The following is an 11,487-nucleotide window of genomic DNA, read 5'->3' on the forward strand; positions in this document are numbered from 1 at the left end:
AATTAATGGTCATGACCATTAATTCATTTTCGCGATGGTTTCATGTATCGTATCTCAAACCTGGGTTGCGTACACGCATGGTCACCCATTCATTCAGTATCTTTCAACATGTCAAACAATATAAGTAGCATCTTACATCAAACAAAATTCATGAAAAAATGTCCGACTTGTCTTTGGAAATCAAAACATTTGCCCCCTTTTTGCCCGTTTTTTTGCCCAATTTTACTGTTTCTTTGCATAATAGCAACATCAAATATTCACTGTCACTGAAATAAAATGTGTAGAAAAGGTTACTCAAGGGTAATAACACCTTACGAATAAAAGGGCAAAATACAGATGGGCATAAGCCTGTTTACAAAACTTGGGCAATAAAGTCTTATGTGAAACTAAGATATAAATGAAAATTGCCTCTTGCACAACTCAATACATTGTGGTTGCTTCCTGTTATCAGATTGATCGTTGTAAAATTGAAGATGAGTTTGAGTGAATTGCTTTCTGTCTTTCAGGTTGCTGCTGATGGCTACGGGGTATCTTACATCATTGCTGGCGAGGACCATATATTTTTCCATGTCTCCTGTACTCTGTCATCTCCCGAAACTGTAAGTTTTCATTCAGTGCTTCTGTAAGAATTGTTCACCCACATTACCTGTAAACGACCATTGAGAACAGTTTGCTTTTGGATAAAGCCGGTAAATGGCCTGCCCCTTTAGTGGAAGTTCAAGTTTGTGTTTTTAATGGTCTTTGCAAATGAAAAACCTTGAGTCACCCCTTACCTGAGGTTTTTCTACACAGTACAGGCAAGATGGGATGGAAGTTGTCTATGGTCGACCATTTATAGACATCTTTCAGTAAGTCGAACAACATCAGCAACTGCTCGTTTGCATCTATATTGGTGAAAAGGGGTCAAAAGATAGCGATAATGTCCCTTTAATACCACAACATTTACCGAAATTTAGTAGTCGCGCCAGCGGCTTACTGACTACGCATGCGCTTATTCATAATATACTATGCGAGTAACCGGAAGTGTACCCTTCTTTCTCAGTTGGGCGCCGCCATGTTTTTTTTTGAGTACTCGTAAATAAACAAATACGAAACAAATTACTATGATATAACATGCCTTTTATAAATATACCTCTTTTATTAGCCAGTAAATGTTATTATACACCTTGTCGCTGATACAAAGTATCGTTGATATAGATAAACGGAGAAAACTGTCGTGCACATGAACGGGGGCATACGCAAAGAATGCTGGGATTGAATTATAGAAGAGCGCCCCCTGTGTCAATAATTAGATTCAAAAATTGCAAGTTTTTAGACGGAACGCTATAGTTTTCAGCTTGCAAGTGGAAGGTGGGCAGTGCGGTTACCATTGCAATGATAATGATTGCATAATACGTCCCTTGTTTATCGCAATAGGCTGTTATCATTGTAAAAATTGCCAATTTTTGTCCAAAATTTTTACACGCTACAGAAAATCTATACCTGCCCTGCTGCAGCCTGTGCAGGGTTTGACGTCGTGTGTACGTGAACTGCTTTCATCAGAGGGAAACTGGGCATAGTTGGCATATAAACGTTTATGAGTAACAATTACAGTTTATCATGAATCAATACAAATAAACATTGCCAATCTTAACCCCTGGCGCGACACCAAGGGCTGAGCCCTATATAATATTAATTTAGTAGAATCAAATTTCCCATACTGGCATCAAATACAATGAAATTACTGTAAGTTTGAATTCATTGTGGTAATATTGAAATCTTGCTAAAACACTTTGACTTAAATCATGTTTATGTGTGTTTTGTATTATAATTAATATCAAATGGTCAAGTACATCACAATATATTGTATACGGGTTATATCAGTGTAACATATTGACCTGGCAGAAAATAATTAACAACATTGACAAATTTGAATGTTGTAAAGTGTGCCAATTTGGAAAAGGTGCATACATACACTATCACCATTTTGCCACAAACAGTCACACATTTTCTTCTCATTCCTGTTCTTCTAGGATTCTAAGCGCTTTGGTGCGCACATTACCCGAGCTCTTTCAGATATTAGAAAAGTATTTGACAAATGAAATGGTCAACCATCTAAAGGAGTGCAATGGTCTAGGCTTATTATGGATCCTTGTGTCAACATGAGAGAAAACAGGAGTTCTTTCAAGGAAACAACTGTAAAGTTGATTGTGTCCGGACAGGACTGTTTTAGATTTGTACAATTTTTTGTCTGATATAAATGTTATTGTTCCTTTTTCAACATAAGTTGCCTTGTAGAATTATTAAGGATGTTTAAGTCATATTGTTTTGTGTATGTTTATTATTTATTTCAATTTGAAATGCCACCCAAAATAAGAAACTTTTGGTTAATAGGATGTATAGATTGTAGTTCTTTGAAATTTTCAGGATTTTATAACATGTTAATTCTGAAATACTTTATTGGGATGAAATTCACAGCAGATAATATTTGTCTGCATACATCAATGCAAGTTTGTTTTCTTTGGTTGGCTCATCCACTGAAGAAACAAAAAATTTGTTCAAAAATCAATGCAAATGGGACACAGTGTAGATTTATGGTGGAAGCAAGTCTGGCAGTAATGCTTGAAAAGTGAAAAATGTGGAAAAAGAAAAACACAGAGTGTGCCTGTCTAGACAATGTTTTTTTACAATGTATCACCCCAAAATCATAGGATTCCAATGACAAGATGTTTGCATTATTGTTTTCAGATTCAGATGTTGGGTTTCAGATTTAAAATGCATGTAAAAATCATCTGAGATTCTCACTCCGATTGTAACTTTTGGTCTTACAACTAAACTGAACCAGCGTATTTTTGTTACAGCAGCTGTCTTACGTTGTGCTGTGTTGACACATCTAGTTGTTGGTCAATGATCAGCTAATGCTCCCTGGCTAACGTACACTCTGAAAGTATGAATGTACTGATAATCTGTGGAGAGGTGTTCGTAAAAATTACAACATCTAAGATTTTTACATGATATCTGCAGGCAGGATGAGAGAAAGAGTCCAAATAGCAAACAGTATAACAGTGTATGCCTAGGCAAAAAGTAAATGTTCTTTTAAAGGAAATTGTAATCATGCCAAATGTGGCAACTTTTGTCACTCTATTGAGTAAGTAGGATGTATATTGTTGAATTTTATCCAACCTTCTCATAGTTAATGCTTTGGATTATTAGATTCTGAATTACAGGTACTTTAATGGCAGCAGCTATGACAAGAGAAATCCATTTTGTTTATTGGTATTTGCATTGAATGTTTAACCGAATTGTATGTCAAAAAGACAAGATAATATGTAATGACCCAGTTAACCAGTTTATCATGTCCATATCTCATGGTGTTTCACCTCTGAAATAGCGAAAAGTTACCTACGTTTCACATAAGTGTATTTAATATGCAGTTCCACAGTTCAGTGTTTTTAACGAGGTGTCCAATTAATTGTTGCTGTATTGTTGAACATTTGTTCACCTTTGGTTGTCAGGTCTATCTGCAAGTATGGTGTATGGAGATTATACCTTGTGCACAATTCATGTTAGCTTATGGCCATTCTATACCCATGTATATCTTGAAGGCAGTTATATTACAAATTAAAACCCCATGACCATTCAATGTGATCAGTTTAACCACATTTGCTAATTTACCCAACATTTTGATAGCCGAGGAAATTAAACAATGCACAGATTCCAGTTGATAAGACAGCAATTTATCCTGTAGCTCCCATTCTTATGAAGCCCTATAGTATAACATCAATTACCAGGAAATAGCAAACATCACATTTGTTGATAATGTAACCAAATATCTACGAAACTACTTGAACGACAGTAATCATACTTCTGTAACAAACCAGTTGTCATTGAACACGATTGGAACTAATTTGGGATAATTGGATCTTCATATTTTTCAAATTTCTCAAAAGTGTAAGATGCCATATAGCTGAATGTTGCAATATTAAAATTACTTATAAAAACAAGTGTGTAACTTAAAAGGAAAAGCAGATGAGCCTACATTTGCAAGTGAAAACGACCTTACTTCACTATCCAATTATCCCAAATTAGTTCCAATCGTGTTATTTTTTTACCTATTTGGGTTCTTGATTATTGTGACTTCAAATCACCATTACCTCATTTAAGACCTTTTGTTCTTCAAGCACCTATAGGGTAAAGTCGTTGTACATGACATTCTATTCTGAACTTCTTGAAAAATTACGCCATCTTGATCCACGAACTTCAATTTCTTCATTTAACATTTATGAACAGTGTTTTATATCAAATTTAGCCATTATTTTATCAACATGTATATAGAGTTATATTTATCTGAGTGGGATTTTGTGTGTTGGACAGATCAATAGGTGTTTCTGTGTATAAAAATTAAAGTTTCAGTAATATGTCACTGTATGTGATTTTGACAATATATTTCGTAAGTGTTGGCAGCTTTTTCTGCTACTGATTCTGGAAAGATCATACATATGTACATTCTCATTATCCTTGGTATATTAATAATATTAGCAATAGTAGTCAAGGGTTAATGTACCAATAGAATGGTCATTCCCCTGTTATATACAAACTGGAAAAACTTAATGCGAGGTATTTGCAATTGTATTTTGACCCAAACATACTGAGCACTGGCTTCAGAGCAACCTTTTTCGCTGCCAGGCATAGCCCTAGGTAAGCCAGGGCTTGTGGCAGTGGACTGTACAGCATAGGGCAGTGGTCTCTATTCATATTGAAACTAGGGATAGCAGACCACATACAACACTGAATTGGCTCTGCTCAGAACAAGCTGACAACGCTACATAAATTGAGGTCCGTCTGATCTGATTGTCACTATTTGAGGTGTGAAATGTGTTTTTTGTATACATACTTAAAGTTAGGGCAATATTTGGAAAAGCAAAAACAGTTGACTGGGCAAACTTGGGGGAACCATTTTTACTCTTTTGTCTGTTAATATGCTCAGTAAATGACCATGGAAAATATTAGTTGAGGGGCTGCCGAAAGCAGTTTAAACAATGTATGTGAGACCATACCCGTGGCCACTTTAGTGTTGATCAAGGCCACTTGATACAGACAGAAATTCTGCTTGTATAAAGACAAAACAGGCCCTGCCAAGGGTTGTAAATGAGAGCTAACGATTGGCACCAGTGTTAAAAATTGAGACACAAGATACCACTTCCATTCATGAAAGCCACTACGCGATAATTAGTTTATTGAGGCAACACACTTTTATGAGCTCACTGCTATAGCAGCAAGTAAAAGTGTATGTCCCATGCAGTGTGTCTGGGGAAATTGAAATAAACAAGACTTGTACATGAACGAGTGCATGGTAATGTTGCATTGTATCTCAATCTTGAACACAGGGTGCCAATCGTAAACTCTAATTTACAACCCCAGACAGAGCTAGTTTTGCCTTTGTACAAGCAGAATTTCTGTCTGTATCAAGTAGCCTTGATCAACACTAAAGTGGCCACAGGTGTAGTATGGCCTCTTATTATTGTATTGAGAGCAAAAAGATAAAGCGTCTGTCCTTAATTTGTTGAGATTACTAAATTTAAAACATGCTGTACAATAATATTGCTGTCATTAGCTCCTGCCAGCTTCTTTGTTCAGTTAAAAGGCCACACACTCCAGGCACTAGTGGTATCTGAGATGTTGCCATTTAAAAGATTGCACAAGAGGGTAATGTGAATTGAACGCCACTAGTTTTGCTGTTCAATTAAATTCAAAGACTCAGTGAAATTGTAAGACTGATAGCTGCAAGTTTAGATCGCAACAATGTAATGAAATTACACAGAAACAACAAAATATAGAAATATCATAAAACTAAGTTTAGTCAAGCTCTAATTTACTTGTGCTTTCCCTTTTGTTAAGTTGCACAATTTTCCTCAGAAACCTTGCTTGCTGTTCATTATGCTTTAACAACTAGATACATGGTTGCTGTCCATTTGTTGTGATGGAAATTTACTTGACAGTGTGTATCTCAACAGACTACACAATTGAAGTTATTTGAACCCAATTTATGCTGTATCATGTTTTCTTGAAGTTTAGTTCTGTTTACATCATATTTTTGTCTCCCCTTGATATACCATACCAACACCTTTGTGACAGTGTTTTAAATTTGATCTGTAGGATTTTGTGGGATATAAAGAGCATTGTTTCATGAATGATTTTCAGTGTTCAGAGTTCAATGTTATGAAAAGCATGTTAACCATATCTGTATGAGCTGCAGGCACACATGAGGGATACACAGAAACGTTCCGTTAATGGCAGAAGTCAATTAATTTCTAAGCTAGGGGTGCTTTGAGGGTAGACTGTGGCGCATGGACAGATATTTGGATCTCAAAGTCATGTGGGCTCATTATATAAGAGTAAAATTTCCACTGTCAAATTTTGTTGTGAAAATTGAGAAAAAAGTTCACATAGCGGTAATGCAGCGATGATGGCCACTTTAAATTTGAAGCATGGGTAAGTTTGAGGTAATTTGTTTCTCTAGGACCAAAATTTGCATGGTGACCCTTGATTCTCATTCTTGATATTTTCAAGAGGAAGTTTCGCCGAGGGAAGTTTTAAAGTAAAGTCTACCACTTTAAATACAAGACTGGTGTTATCTTTAATAACATCAAGCAAAAACAAACATACCCCCTAAGATAATGTTGAATCGCACCACAGGTTAATATGGTCCTCGTGTTCTTCATTCCTGTTGAGGTTCATCTCCTGTTATTATATGCCTCATATATCAAACATGGCACGCTCCATAGGATTCAGCGGTAATTTGTGGATGACATAGTGGGCCGCATAGTCATCATTTAACTGAAAGTGGACCAGAAATATTTTCAACTTCACAACTTTGGGATTTTAAAATAAAATTAATAGGAAATGCTGTTTTTACAAAATTACAAGAAAAAATTAGCTATATTTAAAATTCAAAATCGCCGCCATCCCTGCATGTCTCTAGGGGTGAATAAAATTTCTGATTTCACTAAACTAAGCAGGTGTAAACTTTATTTACATAAGCTTTGAAATGAGCCTCCACAAATTGGGTTGAGAGCACAAGCACATGCATAGTACGCGAATTGGTGAGTTTACTGGAACTTCCTACATTCTCGTTTCAGTGAAGTATTGAAATCACTTCTGTGAACGATGAAAAGCGCAATGTGCTATCTCAACAGAATTTTATACGCAGTAAGTAATCAGTAAGTTTGCAATGCCTGCGACCACTATCTCAGAGGCAAATGATGGGCTCAGCATGACCCAAGTTCTACTCAATTTTGAATTTTAAGTCAAGTGAAAGTACGAGACAAGACAGTTTGGTCAATGTCACAACCAAAGCCTCAAATGGCAAGATTCCTTTGCCAGTGGTTTTGCATGATTAATCTTTTTCACGTTTAGTCAGAGGAAATCTGTACATTAAAAAGGTATACGAAAATCGGCAGAGCCAAGATCTCTCGAGAGTTTAATCCAACATATCTCTTTTGGCGAGTATCATTCTTAGAGTGGTATCCTTTTTAGGATTCTTGAAAAAGTCAAGCCCGACAAATATGTCAGTGAAATGCAAAGTCAGTAAAAAATACATGTCGTGGTTCTATTTGATTAAACACTGGTGCATGCTAATGGAGAAGAATCGGCTTTAAAGTGTGAGACTAATGTCTTAATGAATATCGGAAAACTTTCATGTTGTGTATTATGTTAGGTGTTGTAAGTATGCCTCAAAAAGTGTTAGTACCCATCTTTGGCCAGAATTCACAGTGTTTATCTGAAATTCTCTACTACAGCTACCTTGCCTTATGAGACGACCCAATTCGTGGCATTGGAAGTTTTTTGTTCCTTAATTCATTTATTTTTCTGAAACATACTAATTCTTAACCGATATCTCTGACAACTACTTTTAGAAACGAGATGAGCTTAAGTTGCAGAATTTTTCCCGGCAATGACATAGCAGCCAACATAATGAGGTATTTTTGTTTGCAAAATGATTAAAAACCAATATGGCTGCATAGTAGGACCTAATCAAAAGAAAAATCAGACAGTGGAATATGGTACACTACCCTTACTTGGTAGTTATATTAACTACTGCTATATTGTCGAAAGAAATTATTTTCTAGACTTTTCATGTTATGATTGGCAGACTGCACTTCAGGTTGGGTTTTACGCCTAACTGTTATTGCCATTGACTGACACAATTATCGTCGAGAGCGAACAGAGAGACTTGAAGTAAAGGGCAACATACTTGTAGATAGGTCAGTGAACTCTGGAAAGCCATGCATTGCTCCTACCCTTTTCAAAATTTTACCCTCATGGCTTGAAAAAATGTTTTCTTTTAACGGGAACTAGCCTGGTATAGACTCGTGACTTCATGTTGATTGTTTCACTCCCAATATTAGGTGAAGATTTTCAAATCCACGCCTGTTTCTAAAGATGTCGCGTTATCCAAATTGCCACCTTCTGACACAGCGAAAGTGTTCTCGCTAAATAAGCCGAAGGTAGAATCACCTTTCCCGAAAAAGATGTCAGCTTTCATGACAACACAAATGCACATATATCCACCCATGTGTCACGGGCTGTATGGAACCAAATCTATTCCTTTGTGGTCATGCGAGAAACACGTTACAGATCTACCTAAACTATTCATAAGGTAAAAGCACTAGCTTACTTTTTACTTTCTTCCTTCCTTATTTACTTGCTTGCTTACCGACTTTATATATTTATTTATTTATTTATTTATTTATTTGTTTATTCGAAACCCAAGGGTTAGGCGGTATTACTTATTACACATCAAATCCAACCGTATTACTTGACACTTTGTCACTGTTGTGTGAACGGTAACAGTCGTCGGGCACTTGACTATGCGTTTGACGTTTTAATAGTTTACTAGTATACTCTCAACAAATTTAGCAAGTATAGTTTAATGTCATTGTTTTGACACTCATCCTCGTATGATGACTCTGTCTTCCTGGTACTGAAACGATTGTTACCATTTATATCGGGCGTACAAAGTTGTATGTTTAATGAGAGTGTCTGTTATGCGATTAATAGCCAAATGAATACAGAATTTGATTTCCTAAAGCGAAGCCACGTCTAGAATACGTTTTGGCCCCCAAGTATGGAAGGCACATCAAGGCGCCAACGTGATCACTCGGTCAATCTTTATATTGTCAGTATGCCCGTCTATCTGTCTCTCAAGCAATACGACCACCTGTAGACTAAAATATTGAATCTCATAAATTGAAAACTATCGAAATAAATGTGGTAAATTTAGGTATCTTTCCTTTTTTTTTCAAAATACCTAAATTACCGTTAACCGTCCGATAGATTTATCTGAATGATAGTGAAATTGGCATGTTTTAAATTCAGAAACTCTATGTATGATTAATTTTTTAAATATCAAAAATAAAATCCTTTAATATCGAGTAATTACTTTGGTATTTGGCACATTATGTTTCTAGGGATACTAAACATAAATCTATTTAAATTAGCACAGAATTAGCCTCATGTTATTCTTATGAGTTAATTTCTTATTTTTCATCAAAACCCATCCTGAAATTACTTGTCCGATAGCGTTGAAATTTGCTGGTTAGGGAACATGCACCATTCTGGCAGGAGGCGAAAAGAAAACGTGCAAGGGGGTGTCACGAAAAAACAGCATGTTGAAGGGGGCCTTGAAAATTCCACTGTACCATAAGGGGGGGGGGGCTCCAACTTTCATTTAATGCAAATTATACCAATAAATCACTCTAACCAGGACAGAAAACAAACCTTTCATTCACCAATTTACTGAGGCTATCAAATGAAACAACTGTGTTTCAATGACTTACAGTTTGTGCTTGTGATCAATGTAATACTGACTGTCAAAGTGTGGTAATGAGATATTCCAAAATAAAATTTCTTGTACACAATTGCCCTCTCAATCACCATATTCTAGTGAAGTACATTCATATCAGTTTTCAAAAATACGTAAATGCACAGATATTGCCAGTTTCGTATTGAAAAAAAATTGTGAATAGTTTCGCAATAGACAATCATTATAATGAAATGTCACATCAGTTTTCAAAGATACAAGAATGCACAGATATTACCAGATTTGTATTTTAAAAAATTGTTCATAGTTTTCACCGTAGGCAACCATGTGCAGTGAAATGTCTCTTTGGGCGAAATTTTAGGATCAAAGCTCTTGTTCACATATACAGTTCTAATCACTTTACCCTGGTGAAGTACATTTATATCAATTGTCAAACATATATAAATGCATAGCTATATCTAGTTTTGTTTGCGGACAAAACTGTTCATAGTTTTTAACATAGACTGCTACACACAATGAAATGACACGTTCAGACATGCCGGAAAATGCCGAGAGAGTTTGACCGGTTAAGAAGGGCTTGACTACGCAGTTTCTGCGTAGTGAAGCTTCATTACGTATTCATGGTGACCCGGCCAGCTGTCAATAACTTTGGGGGCTTTTGTCTTTTGGCCTGCTTTGCATATGCGTCGTTGGACACGACCTGCCAATCACCCAGGTAGTCAATTAAACTATTAATTGACTGTTTACCGACCCAATTAACACTATCCAGCAGTATCAGTCATATTTTAATCGCGTGGCCCGGGTGGGCACAACGTAGGAACGCGTGTATTTCTGTGTGTACGTTTCACTTGTGGTGTTGTTTGTACCATCGTGTGTCCTTGTTTCACCTACAGCATTACCTTCAAGGTGACAGGCTTACTATTAATGTTCAGTATCATTGCACCGAGTTCTGCCCACGGTGAAAACCACCTGTTTTGCCTACTAATTACTGCCCGTCGCTGCCCGTCCTGAATGTAGCCTATCTATAGCTACAGTAATCACATAAATCATTTATCAGTTTTGATATATACTCCTAAATTGTAAGTTTGATCAAATCGAGACCACATTCAAGGGCTATGCAGACTGTCCATGTAAGCACACACAGTGACAAGAAGGCGGCAAACACCTACTCACCAAGCACATCGAATCGGCGAAAAGAAGCATAAAAGCTAGGCTTATCGCCAAAACAAACGCGCCAAGCGCTAACAAAAACCCATACCAAGCGGCCCTTTTCAGGGCCGTCAAATACTCCAAAAAGGGAACTACCAAAAAATACGATAATATGACATAGAACACACAAACACTTAAAAGAAATAACAAAAATCGTACACATAACAAACAACTGAAACACAACATTAAATACAAAATAAACAATCACAGTAACGTAACAGAAAACATGGCCGTAGAAATAAATCAGCTATTTCCAAAGAAAAGCCGACAACAACATGAAATTCAACAACAACCTATCATCGCTCAAACTATGAAACTCCGAAAAATAGTACTAGGCAAAAGCCTTAAAATTCATTCGGACACCAACAAAACCAAACAGAATAAAACCACCTCAGGATTTCAACAAATAAAGTCGTATAATGTGACTACGCTACATCGTGAGACACAAACAATCGCAACAACACCAATTCAAAGAA

The 11,487-nt window shown here is 36.4% G+C and overlaps 1 protein-coding gene across 1 annotated transcript in view; it reads left to right on the forward strand.

Moving 5' to 3' along the window:
- The window catches only part of LOC139117232 (carnitine O-palmitoyltransferase 1, liver isoform-like), a 58,698-nt gene extending 52,525 nt beyond the window's left edge, over positions 1–6,173 (forward strand). The window contains exons 17-19 of the mRNA XM_070680180.1: positions 507–599; positions 2,013–3,862; positions 4,069–6,173. Coding sequence (XP_070536281.1) covers positions 507–599; positions 2,013–2,081 — 162 coding nt within the window. The 3' untranslated portion in view covers positions 2,082–3,862; positions 4,069–6,173. The remainder of the gene's footprint in view (positions 1–506; positions 600–2,012; positions 3,863–4,068) is intronic.
- Positions 6,174–11,487: the final 5,314 nt, after the last annotated feature.

This window comes from Ptychodera flava, chromosome 2 (genome assembly GCF_041260155.1).
Source record: "Ptychodera flava strain L36383 chromosome 2, AS_Pfla_20210202, whole genome shotgun sequence".
Classification (NCBI taxonomy): domain Eukaryota; kingdom Metazoa; phylum Hemichordata; class Enteropneusta; family Ptychoderidae; genus Ptychodera; species Ptychodera flava.